A 22,573-nucleotide genomic window follows, 5' to 3' on the forward strand; every position below is an offset into this window, starting at 1 on the left:
TATTGCAATAATTTTTATATAGATTACCTGCTAAAAATAATATTTTGGATGTATCTGGTTAAATAAAATATAGTACAGTATTCAAATTAATTTCACCTCTTTTCTTACTTTTTAAAATGTGGTTTCTAGAAGATTTAAAACTTCACATGCAACTTGCATTTGTCTCACTTTATATTTCTATTGGATGACATTGATCTAGAAACAGAAATTCAGAGTCTTTGACACCTGGTCATTTTGTGAAAAGAGTTTCTGAAATTTCTACATTGTTCTCTGACAAGGATGGCAAAATTAAGCATTCAATTCACTAAATTGAAGTGACATATATTATATGGTAAATATAAAACTTTATAACTGTGTAACCAACTCTAAATTTTAAATAAGTTCTCACAGAACCTAAGTGGCAGATATATTTGATCAATAAGGATCACACTTCATTTTTATTACTAAGAACTCAATTTGGAACAGGCCACCCAATATCATCTTGTAAGAGTGGCTTTTGTGTAAAGCCATCACCTTTTCATTTACCTTGTGTGAGAAAAACAAGGCTCCGTATCAAGCGTGACTTTATTAATAATTACATCAGAACAGCACGGGTCCTTATTAAAGACGGTATACAAGTGAGATTTTGCATATGCTTCATGCAGATAAATCATGAGCTCCATAGTGAAGTTATGTAAATGGAGATGCGTTTTTGCTTTTATGAAATACACCGGGTTATAAATACTCTGACCTTGTTTATAGAGGAAGCTGGTTTGTTCACGTAATGAAGACATTAATTTGCCATTCAGTTTGGACTGATTACTCATTAGCTGCTCTCTTGTGACCAACAGCTCTGACTTACAAACCCAGGCTGTTGTTGATCGGATCGTAGGTAGTGGTGTGCTGCCATCTATAGGTGGAACGAGAAAAAGATCAAAGTGCAGCAAGGTCTGCAAAGCCACAACTACTAAAAAGAGTTACAGTGTCAAAACATTAACAACTGTTTTTAAGATAGACCAAACAAATACATTCCAAGGTCTACAACTATGGCTCTTTCCCCGTGTTAAAATCATTGTAAGGTACTGATTGATTTGCAAGCAAAATAAAACCTAAAGCAAACTGTATAATATCCCAGCTGCAAAGCCTTAACGCAATTATTGTTGGTGGAGCAGGTGCAAAAAATCTGCAATACTGATAACTCAAATGGTACAAGACCTACTGTAATCATTTTCCAAGTCAGCTACTGCTTGCCTTTGCCCACAATTCATGTTAGGATTTCTTTTTCCACTCTTCAGTCTTTTTCCTACTCCAGGATGCCGCCATCAGCAACATTCGACAAACATTTCTGGAGACCCTCCTATGTTCCAGCCATCGTCCCACTTGAGATGCAGCACATACCAAACGAATCTCTTGCCCTTGCAATGCTTACATTCTAGTGAAGTGAGACAGACATTAAACACTAGACTAAGTAAACAAGCTCATTCTATACTATGTTGCAGGTGGCAGGCATTACGAAGAGAGAAAACAAGAGGGCAGGACATGGGAATTGGAGGTAGAATGGTAGGAAGGAGGAAGGATGCAGGGTTTTTTGTTTTTGTTTTTGAGACGGGAGTCTTGCTCTGTCACCCAGGCTGGAGTGCAACGACGCGATCTCAGCTCACTGCAACCTCCACCTCATGAGTTCAAGCAATTCTCCTGTCTCAGCCTCCTGAGTAGCTGGGATTACAGGTGTGTGCCACCACGCCCGGGTAATTTTTCTATTTTTAGTAGAGATGGGGTTTCACCATGTTGACCAGGCTGGTCGCAAACTCCTAACCTCAGGTGATCCACCCACTTCAGCCTCCCAAAGTGCTGGGATTACAGGAATGAGCCACCACGCCTGGCCAGATGCAGTCTTAATGAGGGCAGTCAGGGGAGCCTCACTGACAAGATGACAATGGGGCAAACATCACATTCCCAGGAGTTCCCAGGAGAGGACAGGGGCCTGGGAATGAGGCCAGAGGGTTGGGGAGGGAGTTCATTGTAGAAGGCCTCTGAGACCGCCGACGAGACAGCAGCTAATGAAAGAGATCAAATGAAAAAAACTAAAAAGCAGAAATGAAGTCCACAGGCAAACAGCCCGGGCGGCGCCCTGACAGCCCGGGCGGCGCCCTGAGCCTAGTTAAAGATCGACCCCGGACCTAACCGATTAGGTTATCTATAGACTCCAGACATTGTAAGGACAAACGTTGTGAAAGTCTCTGTCCTGCTCTAATTACCAGTGTCTGCCACATATCTTAGTCCTGGGCCCAGCACAAACACAATCCTCTATTTTGTCCCAACTTCCTGAGCCCAACACAAACACATCCCCCCCCTACACATCTCAGAAACACCACCCAGAGAGCCCCTGATAAGGTCACAACCATTTGTAGTTTTACTAAATGCGCGGGAACAAATAGAAAACTGTTAATTGTATTAACCAATTACCAGTTGTAATGCTGCAACCAAAAGAATTCCTTTGTACCTCTGTAACCTTACATATCCTGTATGCATCGGGCTATAAAAAGCGGGCACATGCATCATTCGGGGCCCTCTTGTATGTTGTAGAACGGAGGGACCAAGTTCGAACTTGCATTAAAGATCCTTGCCGCTTGGCTTTGACTCTGGACTCTGGTGGTCTTCTTCGGGGAATAAACGGTCTGGGCATAACACTTTTAGCTGAGTAAAATATCACTTCTTGCTTTTAGATATCTGCCTGATGGACAGCTAGGTTTTGTGAACCTAAAATATTTGAGACAGGTCTCAATTAATTTAGAAAGTTTATCTGCCAAGGCTAAGGACTTGCTTGTGACAGCCTCAGGATGTCTTGGGTACATGATGACATGTACCCAAGTGGTGAGGGCACAGCTTGGTTTTATACATTTTGGCTTGATTTTATACATTGATGAGACATCAATCAATATGCATAAGATGTACATTGGTTTGGTCCAGAAAGGTGGGACAACTTGAAGTAAGGGCTTCCAAGTCAGAGATAGATAAGGGACAAAAGGTTCCATTCTTTGGGGTCTTCGATCAGCCTTTCACGGAATACATGTGAGGCGGAATGGGTAGAGGAATAGTCACTGATGCTTTAGTCTGACTCAGTGAATCTGCATTTTTACATAAACAATAGGGCAGAGGAAGCAATGAGGCATGCATTTGTCACAGGTGAGCAGAGAGCAGAGCGATGATCGTGAGTTCTGTCTGTCCTCTGTCCTGAGCCTGGGAAGATAAGCTATCAATTAATATGGCCAGGATGAGGTTCAAAAGAACTGTTTTAGGGTAAAGATCTTGAGGCTCACAAGGAATTTAACTTCCTTGTGGGCAAACTGTGAGGGAGGTATGTAGCTTTTTTATTTTATTTTTTCTTTGTAGCTATTTTATTTAGGAATAAAATGGGAGGCAGGTTTGTCTGATGCGGTTCCCAGCTTGACTTTTCCCTTTGGCTTAGTGATTCTGGAGTCTTGAGATTTATTTTCCTTTCATGGTTTTTCTCTTTTTTTTTTGTTTGCTTAAAATCATGTTTGATAGTTTTACGATTGTGGTGGTGGTTATTGTCTCAAGATTCATGAGGACTCGCAAAAGCAAATTTTAATAAATAACAACTGTTCACCCCAGAGAGACTTCAATATTTTTTTGTTCACAGAGAGATTCCGATATACCTGGTTATAATCATACTGGATACGTAAATCATTCACTTTCACGTTTAGCATCTGTCATGAGCATTTTTCATGTTATTCCATGTTTACCATAAACATTTTGTTAGCTAAAAACTCATAAAGGGACAATCATTGTGTCAAACTTTTGATTTTACTGTGAGGATTAAGTGAAAAAATTATAAAAAGAGCCAAGTACAGTGTCAAATCTTAGTTTGAGTAGAGATACAATATAGTGCTTTGCTTTTTTCATTTCTAAAAGTTTATTCAAAATTATTTACTATGATAAATGCTATGATGGACATCTTGATATAGGAAGAAATTATTATTATTATGAATTAATAATAGTCCTAAAATTTAAGATTATTGTTTTTCAGGATGGATTCCTTGGCATACAATTACTGGGTCAAAGGTTATGACTAGTTTAAAATGTTTTAAATAAAATATCAAATTGCTTCCTCAAAGCATAAAAGCTATTTTAAATAATACCCCTTGTATTAGAATGCCAGTTTCACTCCCCCTCATTTTTTGCTTTCTAATTTGATATATTTTTTTACTTCTTTCTATGTAGCACTTTTTACATTTCTTTCTTTCTTTCTTCTTTCTTTGTTTTTCTTTCTTTCTTCTTTCTATTTAGCACTTTTTACTTCTCTCTCTCTCTCTCTCTTCTTTCCTTCTCGCTCGCTCTCTCTCTCTCTCTCTCTCTCTCTCTCTCTTCCTTCCTTCCTTCCTTCCCTCTCGGGACAGAGTCTCACTCTGTTACCCAGCCTGGAGTGCAGTGGTGTGATCTCAGCTTACTGCAACATCCACCTCCTGAGGTCAAGCAATCCTCCTGCCTCAGCCTCCCCAGTAGCTGGGATTACAGGTGCCCTCCACCACGCCAGGCTAATTTTTGTATTTTTAGTAGAGATGGGATTTCACCATGTTGGCCAGGCTGGTCTTGAACTCCTGACCTCGTGATCCACTTGCCTTGGCCTCCCAAAGTGCTGGGATTACAGGCGTGAGCCACCGTGCCCAGCCCACTTTTTACATTTCTAATGAGAAATAACAATAAAAATCTTCAAGAGCATGTTTAACCCACACAGGTTGCCTCCAAAGTCCCTGAGTTCTTGGTTACCGAGTGCTCCTGTTTTCTATTTTGTCCTCTGCAGGCCCATGTCTGTTGCTCCTTTGTCTTGCTGTAGTTTGGTGTTCTTTTTATTGGATATTGTCAAATGTGTAAAGATTAAAGATATTAGCCCTGTAGCTGTTGTGTGGATGACTCTTAAATCTTGAGACCAAATCAGTTTTCACTTTTATGCTGAATTGCTAACATTCAACGTGCCCTTCCTGCCTCACCCATGAAGGAAAGGGCAGAGGAAGTGACAACCCCAGGGGCCCTCCCTCTCCCCTGTGTCCAGGGAAGAGCATCCCCACTTCCCAGTCACTCCAGCAGGAAAGTATAAGGAAAGGGCAGAAGAAGTGAGGGGTGGACACTGGACCGCAGGGACTAGCTCGCAGGGCGTGTGGGGACTAGGTGAGTGGGAGAAGTGGATCACACTGACTCCACTGGATCCAGTAGGAGTAGCCAAAGGTGGAGCTATTATCTACATGAATATGGGGAAAGAGTTACCCATTTGTTGTCCCCTACTTGAGGAGGGCATCAACCCTGAAGTCTGGGCAGTGGAAGGAATAAACTCAAGCTCCAGCCTTAAGCCTTCCCAAGGGACAAAACTTTCCTTTATACGTCAGAGAGAGAGCAGGGATAGCTCCTGGAGTCCTTACTCAGACTCGTGGGACAACCCCACATCAGTGGCATACCTAAGTAAGGAAATTGATGTAGTAGCAAAAGGCTGGCCTCACTGTTTACGGGTAGTTGCGGCGGTGGCCGTCTTAGTGTCAGAGGCTATCAAAATAATGCAAGGAAAGGATCTCACTGTCTGGACTACTCATGATGTAAATGGCTTACTAGGTGCCAAAGGAAGTTTATGGCTATCAGACAACCGCCTACTTGGATACCAGGTGCTACTCCTTGAGGGACCAGTGCTTCTAATATGTACGTGCGTGGCCCTCAACCCTGCCACTTTTCTCCCAGAGGATGGGGAATCAATCGAGCATGACTGCCAACAAATTATAGTCCAGACTTATGCCGCCCGAGATGATCTCTTGGAAGTCCCCTTGGCTAATCCTGACCTTAACCTATACACCGATGGAGGTTCGTTTGTGGAGAATGGGATACAAAAGGCAGGTTATGCCATAGTAACAGTACTTGAAAGTAAGCCTCTTCCTCCAGGGACCAGCGCCCAGTTAGCAGAACTAGTGGCACTTACCTGAGCCTTAGAACTGGGAAAGGGAAGAAGAATAAATGTGTATACAGATAGCAAGTATGCTTATCTAATCCTACATGTCCATGATGCAATATGGAAAGAAAGGGAGTTCCTAACCTCTGGGGGAACCCCTATTAAATATCACAAAGAAACCGTGGAGTTATTGCACGCAGGGCAAAAATCCAAGGAGGTGGCAGTCTTACACTGCCAAAGCCATCAAAAGGGAAAGGAGAGTGAAGAACAGCAGCTTAAGCAGCTGGCAGAGGCAGCATAAAGGAAAGAGAGAAAGAGAGAGACAGACAAAGAAGAAGTCAAAGAGAGAGAAAGAGATAGAAGTAGTAAAGAAAAAACAGTGTACCCTATTCCTTTAAAAGCCAGGGTAAATTTAAAACCTATAATTGATAATTGAAGGTCTTCTCTATAACCCTATAACACTCCAAGACCACCTTGTTGTCAGTGTAAACAAGGGCATAGCCCAAAAGCATTGAGGCCACTGACAACCCATAGCCTTCCTATCAAAAATCCTTAACCCAGCAGGTTTCCTAACAGGGGATCTAAATCTTAATTAATTACCATACAAAGGTCTGACCAGACATAGGAGGAACTCCCTTCAGGACAGGATGACAGATGGTTCCTCCAGGCCATTAAGGAAAAAAGACACAATGGGTATTCAGTAAGTGATAAGGAAACTCTTGTAGAAGCAGTTAGGAAAATTGCCTAATAATTGGTCTGCTCAAACACAGGAGCTGTTTGCACTCAGCCAAACCTTAAAGTACTTACAGAATCAGGAAGGAGCCATCTATACCAATTCTAAGTTAATATGGACTGAATGAGATTTTATTAACAGCAAAGAAAAATTAAAATCCCAAACTTACAAGGTTTTCAACAAAAGTTTTGCTAAAAGTTAACAGTGTAACATGTATTATCCTAACTTCACGGAAATCCTAATTTTACGGAAATCAGACCCTATCTGTGCCCCTCAAAGCTCAAGTCCATCAGCGCAGAGCCATACAACTAATACCCCTACTTATAGGGTTAGGAATGGTTACTGCTACAGGATCTGGAATAGCCAGTTTATCTACTTCATTATCCTCCTACCACACACTCTCAAAGGATTTCTCAGACAGTTTGCAAGAAATAACGAAATCTATCCTTACTCTACAATCCCAAATAGACTCTTTGGCAGCAGTGACTCTCCAAAACCGCTGAGGCCTAGACCTCCTCACTGCTGAGAAAGGAGGACTCTGCACCTTCGTAGGGGAAGAGTGTTGTTTTTACACTAACCAGTCAGGGATAGTATGAGATGTCACCCGGCATTTACAGGAAAAGGCTTCTGAAATCAGACAACACCTTTCAAACACTTATACCAACCTCTGGAGTTGGACAGCATGGCTTCTCCCCTTTCTAGGTCCCGTGGCAGCCATCTTGCTATTACTCACCTTCGGGCCCTGTATTTTTAACCTCCTTGTCAAATTTGTTTCCTCTAGAATCGAGGCCACCAAGCTACAGATGGTTTACAAATGGAACCCCAAATGAGCTCAACTAACAACTTCTACCGAGGACCCCTGGAGTGACCCACTGGCTCTTTCTCTGGCCTAAAGAGTTCCCCTCTGGAGGACACTACAACTGCAGGGCCCCTACTTCACCCCTATCCAGCAAGAAGTAGCTAGCACGGTCATCGCCCAATTCCCAGCAGCAGTTGGGGTGTCCTGTTTAGAGGGGGGATTGAGAGGTGAAGCCGGCTGGGGCTTCTGGGTTGGGTGGGGACTTGGAGAACTTTTCTGTCTAGCTAAAGGATTATAAACACACCAATCGGTGTTCTGTGTCTAGCTAAAGGTTTGTAAATGCACCAATCAGCACTCTGTAAAAATGCACCAATCAGCGCTCTGTGTCTAGCTAAAAGGTTTGTAAACATACCAATCAGCACTCTGTAAAACTGGACCAATCAGCACTCTGTAAAATGGACCAATCAGCAGAACATGGGCAGGGCCAAATAAGGGAATAAAAGCTGGCCACCGGTGCCAGCAGGGGCAACCAACTGGGGCACCCTTCCATGCTGTGGAAGGTTTGTTCTTTCGCTCTTCGCAATAAATCTTGCTGCTGCATGCTCTCTGGGTCGGCACTACCTTTATGAGCTGTAACACTCACTGAGAAGGTCTGCGGCTTCACTCCTAAAGTCAGCAAGACCACGAACCCACTGGGAGGAACGAACAACTCCGGACATGCCACCTTTAAGAGCTGTAACACTCACTGTGAAGGTCTGCGGCTTCACTCCTGAAGTCAGCAAGATCATGAACCCACCAGAAGGAAGAAACTCTGGACACATCTGAACATCTGAAGGAACAAACTCCGGACACACTATCTTGAAGAATTGTAACACTCACTGTGAGGGTCCGTGGCTTCATTCTTGAAGTCAGCGAGATCAAGAACCCACCAGAAGAAACCAATACTGGACACAGGAGGAAACAGAACTGGTCTCTGGAAACTTGTCTCACACTCCCCTATGGTCTGAAAGTATGTCTCCTCAGCATTCATGTTAAAATCCTTGGCCGGGCGTGGTGGCTCACACCTGTAATCCCAGCACTTTGGAAGGCCAAGGCGGGCAGATCACAAGGTCAGGAAATCAAGACCATCCTGGCCAACATGGTGAAAGTCCATCTCTACTAAAAATACAAAAATTAGCCAGGCATGGTGGCACGTGCCTGTAATCCAGCTACTCGGGAGGCTGAAGCAGGAGAACTGCTTGAACCAGGAAGTCAGAGATTGCAGTGAGCCGAGATCGTGCCACTGCACTCCAGCCTGGCAACAGGGCGAGACTCTGTCTCACAAAAAATTCCCCAAAGGTAGGCCTTTGGGGAGTGAGTGGGTCATGAAGTTGGAGCCCTTGCGAAGAGACTTGAGAGAGACCCCTTGTCCCTTACAGCATGTGAGGAAGCAGCAAGAAGGCATGGTCTATGAAACAGAAAGTAGGCTCTCAAAAGACCCTAAATCAGCTGGCATCTTGATCTTGGACTTCCCAGCATCCAGAGCTATGAGAAATAAGCTTCTGTTGTTTATGAGCTACCCAGTCTATGGTATTTTGTTATGGCAGCCTGAACAGACTAAAACGCACCCCACCCCAGGTTCCTGTCTCCTCAGCCTGTTACACAATGTACATGAGAGGTGAGGGTCCTCCAAACAGTTGCATGAGAAAACACCGTATGTGATTAGACTATTTAAAAGACCAAATTACACATCCACACTCACACACTGCACCCTACATTTACAACCTCTCACTCGCAAACACACGGGCATACTATCAGACACAACTACGCACACACAAACATATATACACATACACTTTCCTTGTATTTTATCTATGTGAAGGGAAAATAAATCTTGAGGACCCCAAATCACTAAAGCTGACGGGAAAAGTCAAGCTGGGAAGTGCTTAGGGCAAACCTGCCTCCCATTCTATTCAAAGTCACCCCTCTGCTGACTCAGATAGATGCATATCTGATTGCTTCCTTTGGACAGGCTAATCAGAAATTCAAAAGAATGCAATCCTTCATCTCTCACCTATCTGGGACCTGGAAGCTCCAAGCCCCCACCTGCTTGGAGTCTTCCTGCCTTTGCTTCAAGTTGTCCCACCTCTCCAAACCAAACTAATGTACTTCTTACATACATTGATTGCTGTCTCATGTCTCCCTAAAATGTATAAAAGTAAGCTGTGCCCGAACCACCTTGGGCACGTGCTGTCAGGATTTCCTAAGGCTGTGTCACGGCGCATCCTCAACCTCATAAAAAGTAAAGTAGAGGTTCCTCTTCAAAGACTTTCCTTCCTGTCTAATTAGGAATAAATAGTAACTTCTCTTAAAAGCAAAATTTATTCAAACACCTGTGCTAACATTCTTAAATATCTGCTAACCGTAATAAAGAAATCAATATACTTTATGTTCTTAGCTCCCACAATTTAGCCTAAATACTTGCCCTGGCATGCTTATATTGCTCCAAGCAAGCATAAAGTCATAGCCTGTTCCTCTTCCTTATTTAAAAGTGTTTTTACCTTTCTCAGCATTCCACAAGTTACTTCCTCCTTCCTTTGTTCCCCTCTACCTTTGCCTCTTTTAAAAAGTTCTAAGCTCGGCTAGTCTTCTGCTAATTTTTGTTTTTTTTTTTTTTTTTGGTAGGGACTGGGGGAGTTTCATTTTCCGTGTATGCCAGTGATTTGTCTCGATCATCCTGACCTTATATTCGATCCGCTTCCGTCTCGTGCCCTCCCAAAGTGCTGTGGATTTACAGACACACCACCGCTGCGATGGGTGGTGCCCCCTGTAGTCCCCAGCCGACTCGGGAAGGCTGGAAGGCCAGTAATGATTTGAATATGCAAATAAACCCAGGGTGTGAGCAGAGCTTGCCAGTGAAGGCGGTGAGATCCAGTCCATCTGCACTCCAAGCCTGGGCAGTCAGAGCAATGACCTCGTCCGTTTCTGCTAAAAAAAAAAAAAAGTTCTAAGCTGCTAGCCAGTTGGGACAAATACAGAATGTGAGGTCCCGTTCCAGCCAATAGAAACCAGACACAGTAGTAAAGTGGACACGTCAGGTTACAAATGACCCTGTCTTCTTTGTGTGGTGTACTCTTCGTGGCAAAACTGCTGGCGGGTGTACCCCTTTCTGCAGGAAGTTAAAATGGCCTTACTAAATAAATTAAATTTATATTCAAGTACTATTTCTTTACGGCACGGAGGAACAAACATTTCAAACAACCTTGACAAAATAAACTTTCTCAATTAACTAAGACCTGTCTCAAATTTTGGGGGTTCACATTTGTATACGTATTTTATTTGTATATATAATTCAGGGAGGAAAAAAAGGAAGTAATTACATGGTATTAAGCCCATGGAAAGAGAGCCCTGAATATAAACCAATATGTTTCTTCATAGGGCACTGTGGCTATTTGATTATTTTTTCTCTACTTTAAATATATAAAAGTATTTACACTTATCTACTAAAATCTATGTTTCATATAATTTTACTTCCATTATTTCTATGTTTAAAAAGTATTGACACTTTCAAAGGTTTGATGAAGATTCACTTATATTTTGTCTTTCTATAATTTGATTTTGTATCACTTTACTGTAATACATCTGGAATTTTTTTATGATGATGTTAAGGAACGCCCTATGCACTGTCCCCCACAAAACTATTTTATTCGTATTTTCATTGGAAATTCATTTATTTGGTTAGAGCTAACATCTTCATGGTGTCTGTTTGTTATGCACTGAGTTGTGTCCCCACCAATATGTTGAAGCCCTAACTCCCAATGTGATTGTATTTGGAGAGGGAGTCTGTCAGGCTTTCAGGGAGGTTATTAAAGTTAGATGAGGTCATGAGGGTGAGGCCCTTATCCAACTGCAATAGTGTTCTTATAAGAAGAGGAAGAGATACCAGAGAGCTCGCTCTCATCACATGTACAGAGAAGAAAGGCCATGTGTGGAAACACCAAGAAGGCAGCCGTCTGCAAGCCAGGACGAGAGCCCTTACCAGACCCTAAATCCTGCCAGTACCTGGATCTTTGATTTCCCAGCCCTCAGAACTCTGAGAAAATTATTTCTGTTGTTTAAGCCACCTGGTCTTAGACTATTGATTCTGCCTTAACAAAATACCACAGACTGGGTAGCTTATAAACAACAGAAATTTATGTCCCCTAGTTTGAAGCCTGGGAGGTGAAAGATCAAGGTGCCAGCAGATTTAACGTCTGGTAAGGGTCTCCTTCCCCACAGATGGTGCCTTCTCACTGCTCCTCACATGGTGGAAAGGGCAAGGCAGCTCTCTGAGGTCTCTGGTATAAAGGCATTAGTCCCCTTCATGTAGGATCCACCCTTATGACTTAATCACATACCAAAGGCTCCACCTTCAAATATCATCAGCTTGTAGAAGAGAATTTTAACATATAAATGCGGTGGAGCAACAAACACTAAGACCATAGCATCCCCAGTCTGTGATATTTTATTATGGCCACCAGAGTAAACTAATAAACATTGTTTAGTTTCAGAGCAAACGAATAAACTTTCCATTCAGGAATGTGTTCTAGTTCTCCACTGATTTAGGTTCTCTTTTATATATCACAAAAAATGTGTTTCAATCTATTTTAATGAAGTTCTAGCCATTTCTCACCAGAATTATTTCTAGAAATGGCTGTTTTGTTTTCATCACTATATATATAACATTTTCTTTATCAGGATATTTTCTAACAAATTGCTGATAATTAGAAAACCTGCTCCTTTTGTATGCCTTAAATATGGCCAATTGATTGAACTTATGTGAGATAAATTATTATATAATTAAATTAATGTATATAATTGATTAATGCAAAAGCTAAAGAGGAATTGGAAACAAAGCCAGAAATAATGTTAAAGCTCATTGCTCTCTCTGTGGGTCAATGTCGTTAGAAATGGGCCTCAAATCTTCATAGTCAGTTCAAAGTGACTATAACTAGTTGCTACAGTTATTAATCCTTTCTACTTCTAAAGTCTTTCCTACTACTAAAAGCAATTTTCCTCATACAGTTCATAAAGAGAAGACAGATTCCTCACAACAGAGACGACTGTGTTCTTTAGTAAGCCATGACTTAAATACGTTGAGTTTTTCAAATAAAAGGACTACAGTCTTTGTTTTCAAAGTTTCTAGCCATCTTAGAATTCCAGGCAAAAAGGAAGACTAGGAATCTTGACCCAAAAGGGAATTCACGGTAGACACGAATATTATATAGTTTTCCTGCAACAACAGGTTTTTCTGCACCTTGGGCTCACAAATGTTCAACTTAGACCCTAGAGAGGGAAGTTTGTAAAAATTTCAACGAATTACTGGATCAGACCAACTCATCCTTATTTTGTTTGCTTTCTTCTGTGATGATGCAGCTGATGAACATTCTATCAGCTTCCCCAAACTACAGCCATGCTCCTTCATTTTCCCAAAATAGAAAGTGCAATCCTAAATATATGGTGCTTATGGCCTGGAATCATTCAGCAGTCTTCCTCCACACAAAGTCACTATTTCATGATGGGAAACGTTTCCATGGAAACCGGGAAGCACATCAGTGTGGCAGTCTTCCTACAGAGACTCCTCCAGATTTCTATCAGTTGTGGCTCCTAAGAGTGGACACAAATCCCCCCCTGAAAGAATGCAAGAGCTAATAGATAAGAACACACAGAAAGATCTATTGTACATCATGGTGACTGTAGCTAATAACAATATATTTTATACTCAAAAATTGCTGAGAGAATTAATTTTAAGTGTTCTCATCACCAAAAAATGACAAGTATGTGAGGTTATGCTTATGTTAATTAGCTTGATTTAGCCATTCCTTAATGTATACATGTATCAAATATGTTGCACATTATAAATATATACAGTTTTTGTCTATTTTTAAAAAGAATACACAGCGATACAGGAGACAATAGGGAAACATGCATAACCCACTTTGTACTTCATTAAATTTACTCATCTGCATCTTACATTCACTGCCTAAAACCTAATTAATTGGTACTTTATTTATAATTCCTTATTAAAGACATACTGTTGGTTTTGTTTCTTCTTGCTACTTGAAACAGCAAACACAATATCCCATAATTTTTAAAGTAATTAATATTACAACCCATCATTATTTTAAAAAACCATTAAAACAGATGAATGCATAAACAAAACATAGTTTATCCATATAATGGAGTGTAACTCAGCCATAAAAAGGAGGAAAGTTCTGATGCATGCTACAATATGGATGAACCTTTAAAACATCATACTAAATAAAACAAGCTGGACACAAAAGGACAAATATTGTACGATTCCACTTACATAAGGTACCGTGAGTAGTGAAATTCATAGAAACAAAAAGTCTAATAGTGGTTACCAGGTGCTTGGGGGAGGAGAGAATGAGGATTTTTGTTTAATGGGTACAGAGTTTCCGCTTGGATGATGCATATGTTCTGGAAATGGATAGTGGCAATTGTTGCAAAGCTGCAAATGTACTTAATGACATTAAATTGCATTTAAAAGTGCAAAAAATGGTTAAAATGGTAACTTTTGTGTTATGTACATTTTATCATAGGAAAACAAATACAACTTAAAATACAAACACATTGCAATATACAGGGAGTCTCCTACCCTAAGCCCTTTGGCCATAATAACACCACTAAATACAGTTTTAGCCATATTCCTCCAACTAGACTATAAGAATTTTTTTTGAGATGGAGTCTCCCTCTGTTACCCAGGCTGGAGTGCAGTGGCACGACCTCAGCTCACTGCAACCTCCACCTCCTGGGTTCAAGCGATTCTCTTGCCTCAGCTTTCTGAGTAGCTGGGATTACAGGCACACACCAGCACGCTCAGATAATTTTTGTATTTTTAGTAGAGATGGAGTTTTGCCATGTTGGCCAGGCTAGTTTCGAACTCCTGACCCCAGATAATCCACCCACCTCAGCCTCCCAAAGTGCTGGGATTCAAGGAGTGAGTGACCAAATCTATAATATTTTGAGCAACCTTATGAATAATAATTTTTAGATGTTCTCAAACCACCACGAAGAAGTTTGTACCAGTTTACTTCTCAATGAATAGTGTTCATTTCTTCACACAATTGTCGACTTCAGTTCCCACAATCTTTTAAATCTTTACCTATAAAACTTTAGTTTTATTTCCATTTCTTTGGTTATCAGTTGAGTTTGAAGACCTTTTCATACATTTGTTGGCCACAGCAGGCCAAGTATCTCTGCCGACGCTGTTTCTGCTTTTCTACGTCTCACCTATCACCTCATCTAGTTGACCACCTCATCACCAGGGGAGACACTTAATCCTTATCTTTAAGCCTTCCTCCTTACTCCTTCCTGACACTGCTCTTCTATGTGTTTGTTTGTGTTTGTTTGAGACAGAGTGTCACTCTGTCACCCAGGCTGGAGTGCACTGGCATGATCTTGGCTCACTGCAACCTCCACCTCCCAGGTTCAAGATTCTCATGCCTCAGCCTCCTGAGTAGATGGGATCACAGGCATGTTCCACCACACCCAGCTAACTTCTCTATTTTTAGCAGAGACAGAGTTTCGCCATATTGGACAGGCTGGTCTCGAACTCCTGACCTCAAGTGATCCGCCTGCCTCGGCATCCCAAAGTGGTGAGATTACAGGTGTGAGCCACCAAGCCCGGCCTATTTTTATCTTCTGATCTTCCTTCTCTTCTGGTGTTCCTTATCTCCTTTGTGGGTTCTTCTTTCCCAATCATCAGGATTCCTTTGGGGTTTGTCCTGGACTGTCTCCTCTTTTCACCACACACACTCTTTTCAGGCAAGCTTTTCCTCTCACACAGCTTCAAAAGTGGACCGTATGCCAAAGGCATAAATGTAAAGCTTTGGCCCAAATCTTCTTCCTGAGCAGAAGTCTTACATGTCAACCACCACATGGGTACCACACAGCATGCCTTGCCTGAAGTATGGTCATCACTGAATTTAACACCTGGTTCCACAAACCTGCTCTGACCTCGTGTTCATCATCGCATTGAACAGAAACATCTTCTACTCTGTTGTCCAAGAAAGGAACCTGGGGACTGTCTGTGGTTCTTCTATCTTTACCAGCTCTTTTTCTACCTCAGGTCAGTCACCTCTGCCATGTTTCATGCATCCGGCCACTGTTCTGATTTCCCACAAACACATCCCTGGTCCAGCCCACCTAACTTCTTGTCTGACTACAGCCTTCTTACTGGTATCTCCCATTCTACTCTTCCCACTCCACAATACATTCTCCTCACTGCAGCCAAGACAAACTGTGAAACACAGGACTGATCATATCACACCTTTCAAAAGTTTCCCATTGTCCTTAAGATAAATGTCAAACTTCATCATATACCTGAGAAGATCTGGACTCTTCTCACCCCTCTCCTGACTAATCACATGTCACTCCTCCAACCTGGAGCCCTCATTATCCCCGGCCACACATACATGGCATGCAACCACACCAAACATCTTTCAGTTCCACAAATAAACCATGAGAGGCCCTCTCTCATCCCTCAGCCTTTGCATTTGCAATCGCCGTGGCTCAAAACATGCTCCCTCTTCACCCAGCTTCCTGCTCATCTTTTAGAGCTCCATTGGTTGACCATGAGCAATCCCTCAGCTTCTACAGCTGAGGGTAAATCTCAGATTTTCTCTTTCAAAGCGGCCTCCCTCCCTGGCAGAAGTCCTGCTGAATAGGATCCCCTTGGAAATGACCTCAAACAGTCCTCATTTAGGTTCCACATCTGGTGGCTGAAATCCTATAACTTTGACCCCCACCAGTGCCAATTCTACTTCTTCTCAAATGCCACTCTATTCTGCTGCCACGGAAGTTTCATCCATCTACTCAAGCAATATTTTTTATGCATAACGTGCCAGTCCTTTGTGTCCCCCAAACTCTAGGTGACTCATGTCAAGGCTTTTTTAGTGGGCATCTCATAGCCCCCCTCACTAAGATTAAGAAGGTTAGAGTCCCAGCACTACCACATTTTATAACAAAATTCTCTATCTTCTCCAAAAATCTCTTCTTAGTCTTTTCAGCCACCTCTGTAGGCTGGAGGTGGGTGGTCAGCTAAGAATTCCAAAAACACTTCTTAGCCAGTTCCTTCTCAAATGCTGCATAAGAGATAGAGGTGAATTTTGGCAAGTTGGAGGAAGAGAGAGGGGACCTCTGACTAAAAGATACTAAGAAAAGAAGGGGGTGACATGTGGCATGTGGCTAGTGGGTACTGAATTGGATGGTACCATTCTATATAAGAAGATGAAAGCTTATTTCATGCTAGCTGTGTACATGGGGCCTTCTGGTAGACACTCTGCCATGCATTTTGTTTGATTCTTACTACAACCATACAAGGGATTCATAGATGTTTGGTTTTTTCTTGGTTATTTCCTCTATTTTTTACTTATAACTTAGTCAAAAATAATTTGCATGGTATAACCACCAAAACTCACTTCACCTCCTTCAGTTCTTACATCTTCTCAGTAAGACCTTCCATTGCCACTTCTTAAAAGACTGCAACCGGCCAGGCACAGTGGCTCACACCTGTAATTCCAGCACTTTGGGAGGCCGAGACAGGTGGATCACGAAGTCAGGAGTTCAAGGCTAGCCTGGCCAACACAGTGAAACCTCATCCCTACTAAAAACACAAAAATTAGGCTGGGTGCAGTGGCTCACGCCTGTAATCCCAGCATTTTAGGGGGCCGAGGCGGGTTGATTACCTGAGGTCAGGAGTTCTGGCCTGGCCAACGTGGTGAAACCCCATCTCTACTAAAAATATAAAAATTAGTCGGGTGTGGTGGTGTGCACCTGTAGTCCCAGCTACTCAGGAGGCTGAGGCAGGAAAATTGCTTAAACCTGGGAGGTGGAGATTGCCGTGAGCCAAGATCGTGCCACTGCACTCCAGCCTGAGTGACAGAGCAAGACTCTGTCTCAAAAAAAAAAATACAAAAATACAAAAATTAGCCAGGTGTGGTGACATGCACCTGTAGTCCCAGCTACTCAGGAGGCTGAGGCAGGAGAATCACTTGAACCCAGGAAGAGGAGGTTGCAGCGAGCTGAGACTCCAGCCTGAGCAATAGAGCAAGACTCTGTCTCAAAACAAAAAAAAACAAAAAAAAAAAAACTGCAAGCAATACCATTCTTTAGTACTTATTTTTCTTATGTCACTTTTCACCATCTAATATGCTATTTGCTTTATGCTTCTGTTTACTATCCATTTGTCCCAGCTAGTGGAGGCAGAGAGTTTTGTCTATTTCCTTCTCTAAGGATACGTATCCCTGGAACCCAGGACCCTAGGGATTCATAGATGTTTGTTTTTTGTTGTTGTTGTTGTTGTTGTTTTGTTTTTGGATGAATGAACGAGCTGCCTTTTAGATGGGGCAGATTCTGCTCCATGAAATGCCTTCTCTGTTCTGCTGAGCCCTTGTATGGACTTATAAGTGAAGATGGTCAAAAGCCAACCTCAGAGGCTGAGACTGGGAAGAGTCAGACTGCTCCATATATTCCAGGGAGAGGAATGAGAGACTCCTGGGGACAATTAAGGAGTAGGATGGAGGAAGGAAGCCAGTGGGGCAGAATAAAGCTTGGAGACAACATGAGGTTAAGTGACAACATGAGGTTGGGCAGCCTGTGAAAATCCCCCAAAGGGAGGGAGGATCTTAGGACAGGGCTATCTAATAATGTTCACTTTCAAGCCCTCTGCATTGCTGTGATATAAATACAGTATCCCAAATTTTCTTTTTTTTTTTTTTTTTGAGACGGAGTCTCGCTCTGTCGCCCAGGCTGGAGTGCAGTGGCCGGATCTCAGCTCACTGCAAGCTCCGCCTCCCGGGTTCCCGCCATTCTCCTGCCTCAGCCTCCTGAGTAGCTGGGACTAGCCTACCCTACTCATGAACGTCTAGAGCCAGAGGTATATGAACTATTCTTTCATTTATTTGTTTTTGTGGAACTAGAGGAAGTGGTTGAGTTTAATGTTTCCATCACTCATGTGTAAAGCACAGAAAAAGGCAACCGAGAAACTGAACAAATTTGATGGAAGCAGGCACCTAAGACAGAGTGACCACGGGACTCTAAGCCAGTCGTGCCACTAATACTCACGTTTACACTCCAGGAATCATCCCCCAATCATTGCCTCAAATTAAAGAGGATATTCAAAAAATATGTGGTGAACTGATTTGAATTTTCACAAACTGTGAGTAGAAGTTTGAGTCAGTCTTACTTTGAACTCAAGGACCAGAAGTCCCAATATGAAAGACATACATATAAGGAAATTCTGTCTGACAGACATTAAGTAATTTTCCTTTGACTACACTGTGGTTAAGCATCAAAACCAGGCTTCAAAACTTGGTCTGGGCCAGGAGCGGAGGCTCACACCTGTAATCCCAGTACTTTGGGAGGCCGAAGTGGGCAAATCACTTGAGGTCAGGAGTTTGAGACCAGTCTGGCCAACATGTGAAACCCCGTCTCTACCAAAAATACAAAAAGTAGCTGGGTGTGGTGGTGCATGCCTATAATCCTAGCTACTTAGGAGGCTGAGGCAGGAGAATGGCTTGAACCCAGGAGGCAGACGTTGCTGTGAGCTGTGATTGCACCACTGCATTCCAGCCTAGGCAATAAAGCGAGACCTCATCTCAAAAAAGAAAAAAAAGAACTAGGTCTGTCTCACTGCAGGTTTATGTTCTTTCTATTCCTCCCCACAGTTCCTGTACTTTCTGAAAGGGCTTGGATTTGTAACTGAGTCGTTGACTAAATTTGTGCAATTATTTTAGTCCTTAAGTGCATACTTCATACTCACCCTATTAAAAGTATGCTGGCAGCTGTCTGCTCTCCCAGACCTTAGTGAACACAAGTTCAGGCTATTAAGTGCTTTTACTAGCCAAATTCTCCTACCTTATCTTAGCAGCTACGTGCTCTACTCCTCATTCCTGTGTTAAACTCCATCCTTGATTCCACATTAAGGATCCCTCCCAGATGTTACTGTTTAGCTGAAACAGAGCTGTCTGAGCAGGTATCCAAAGTTCTCAGAATGGTATGGAACACTTCTTGGCCCATCAGATTTTCCACGGAAACCTGAAACACAACCCCTCAAATATCAGATGTTGAGCATAGTAGATGAGGTCTTCTAAAATCCAGAGTAAAAGCTCAAATGAGATGAAAACACAGTGTTTAAAAAAGGAATTCTTTCTTCAGAAAAGCTTATACTTAAGGTTGTAATGGTCCTGTGCCCAACACTTAAGGCTATTATTTAAATCAAAGCAAGGAAAACATAAGCACGCTTATTTCACAAAGGCAGATTCTCTGAAATTAATAGCTCAAAGCAGAACTACTGTCAGTTTCTGAGGTGGACCAAAGAGGTATTACTTTAGAAGGCTTATGTTATAGTGGATATTTTCATATAGTGTGCTGGGTATTATTAACAGCATCTACTGCCAAGAGATTCATATCACACGGGAAAACTGCATATCAAGATGTATCTGGAAAATTATTTAAGTCCAGTCTCTGAAAGAAGGAAATTAACTGTTTAGAAAACAGCTGACTTTCGGGACAGTGATTAAGTATAAACTAAGAGTGGAGAAGGAAAATAGTGTCTGCTTTAGAAGATGGCTGTTTTAAAATGAAAAGGTAATGTGCTGTCCTCAATTTTTAAATATTTTCCATGATCTTTGCATTTATACTTTAAGAATAATGTGGATCCTAGAGATGAGGAAGAGGAAAAAGTGTTTGCAGCTAAACACGAGGTCAGGCTTGGCTTTTAAACCTGAACCTGTGTTCCCACTTGTAGCAGAGTGTGCAGATGAGAGGGCAAGTTCATGGCTTTTGTGGGAGTCTGCTCCTCTTCCGGGGTATCTTTCTCTTTCTCTTCTTGCAAGCTTCTCAAAGCCCCCACCCAGACTCTAGCTTCACATAATTCCTTTCCACATTCTTTCCTTCACTTTCTATACTCTGACCCTGGAACATGATCTTCCCTCAACCTCTCTGCTCCTTCATCCCTGTAGAGATGGAGTGTGCTGGCTGATTGATGAATCTGAAAATAACTGGTTGTCCTCTGCCCTGCGTGGCCATTCTTCCTCTTGGGATGTGCCTGTCTTTAGATAGCACCACTAGCACCCTACGCCTCCACACCACCATGCTGAATAGTGGAGTATAGGTGGTGCTGTGCTGCCCAGAGGAAAATCTCCCTTCATAGAAACCAAGGGTGGAAAAGTGACTTCCCTCTAACAAGAAACAACCTGATGAGGTCCACGTGCCTCATTCTGGAGTTTGCACTAGGCTCTCACACTAAGCTACTCCATTATCTGCAACTGAGGTTTTGTTCTGGTTTCCCATCTACCATTCCTTTATTTTCTCTCTCAAATTCTTCATAGCTCAGGAACTCAGGAAAAGAATATGCAATGTTCCCTTGGAAACCCAACATTTGGCAGGGCGGCATTGTACAGAGACACTGAAAAATCAAAACCAGAAGAGCAGAGTTTGGATACTAAGAGACGCATGTGATTAGGCGTCTTGTAAACCACAGGGTGCGGCAGAGGCCGGGGCATTTTACCTTCAATTGTACGTGGAGGTTTGTATTAGGCCAGGTGGGTTTTTACAGGAGTGACGTTGGTCTGGGTAAGAGGTTCTAAAGCAGGCTGTGAGCATACTGAATCTAGAGCATTGTTGTGGCTTATGGTGTTTTTCCTCAGAGAATGACTTTCTGTGGAGCCCTAACTGGTCTCCTTAGGCCTTTGGAGAGGCTTGGAGGGGGTGGGGGCATCTTAAGTGAAAGGCGCAAGGACTTCAGAAGAGATATGAGGTGCCTCTCACAGGCATGGCGCAATTCCTTCAGGGACTCAGGAGTTTAACTGGCTCAAAGCCAAGAGTCTAAGTGGCTCGGCGTTCATAATGAGACACTCACAAGATTATCACAGCATTTGCACCACCTGTTTTGAAATCAATCCAACCCCCCCAGCCATGAGAGCAGCTGTCCAAGAAAAGTTATGTTCTTAGAACACGGTACCTAGTGCGCCCAAAGGCTGTGGAAGGTACTCAGTGGTAACTGAGGCAAGGAAAGCCGATGGGGAAAATCCTTACATTAGCTTTCCCCGATGCCTATCAGTCAACACCCACTTTCTGGAATGTACTACCCATGATCTTAAACCCAACTGGCAGAAATTCCCTCCACACTCCCCATTGACTGCAAGAGGCCCTTGAAAGTGGGTGCAACATGGCATAAATTAAATGTAGGCAGCAGCCTGTGGGCCCCTCTCCATCAACAGCAACATAGCAGTTTCACAGGGAAAGGCCCGGCGCCCACAGGTGCTTGGCAGGGCTGGCGGCCTCAAGATGCCACTGCTGCAGTTTCCAGGGCAAAAGCAGACCTCACAGGCCTTTCAGGTGTAGCTGGGAAAAATAATAGGTACTGATTTTCACCTATTTTCAAGGCAGCTGGGTTCCAACGTACTACAGAGTGCTTCTAAGGTTCTAGCTTCTAACTGGTAGCGTCAGGCCACTGTGGTTCTTGCCGTATCAGCCACCCCAAATTCCATTCTGCATTCAGGCGCAAGGAGGGAACCATGAAGGGAACCTGGATCCATGTGGTTCATCTATAGTTGATTCTGGACTGCTTAAATCTATGTAGACAGATTTCAGATGCCTCCTCCATCCCTAGGAGGTAACTTTCTTAGGCCTAAATATCCATTGTGGCTCAGGCCTGAAAACGCCTGTATACAGGGATGTGGGCTCAGAGCCCCTAGAGGGAGCCCTCACTCAACAGTCCCAGGTACCAGAAACAGCTTGTTGGAAGGGGAAATGTAAATTAAGGTGTCTTGCAATGGTGGTCTTTCCCCCAGGAATGATCAGTGTATATGGCCAAAATTAAGCCCTTTTTGAGCATCCTTCCAATAGAAATTAAGATCACAAGTTGTGAGTTACAGAACACTGGGCATCTCTGGGGAGCTGAAACCAAGATTTTTTTTTCCAGATACTATTGAGGTTCTACTATGGTCTTTGGCAGCACTAGGTACTGAGTTGTGGGGGCAGCGTTGTATGGAATGACTGCTTTAGTACCTAGGAATTAGCTTGTTTCAAAACAAGTGTGGTTGTGGGGCCAAGGCTATAATTT

At 42.7% G+C, this 22,573-nt stretch overlaps 1 protein-coding gene across 2 annotated transcripts in view; it reads right to left on the reverse strand.

Moving 5' to 3' along the window:
* Positions 1-637: 637 nt before the first annotated feature.
* The window catches only part of BACH1 (BTB domain and CNC homolog 1), a 72,651-nt gene continuing 50,715 nt past the window's right edge, over positions 638-22,573 (reverse strand). The window contains exons 5-6 of one of the 2 annotated variants that reach the window (XR_001882286.1): positions 19,363-19,542; positions 638-889 (exon numbers count right to left, since the gene is read on the reverse strand). Coding sequence is in view for 1 of the 2 variants with exons in the window: in XM_017856212.1 (XP_017711701.1) it covers positions 19,447-19,542 (96 nt within the window). In the remaining variant the exon portion in view is untranslated. Of the gene's footprint in view, positions 890-19,149; positions 19,543-22,573 lie in introns of those variants that run through there. The other variant, XM_017856212.1, reaches the window with a different exon arrangement.

This window comes from Rhinopithecus bieti, unplaced genomic scaffold (genome assembly GCF_001698545.2).
Source record: "Rhinopithecus bieti isolate Rb0 unplaced genomic scaffold, ASM169854v2 scaffold_1295, whole genome shotgun sequence".
In the NCBI taxonomy this organism is placed as follows: domain Eukaryota; kingdom Metazoa; phylum Chordata; class Mammalia; order Primates; family Cercopithecidae; genus Rhinopithecus; species Rhinopithecus bieti.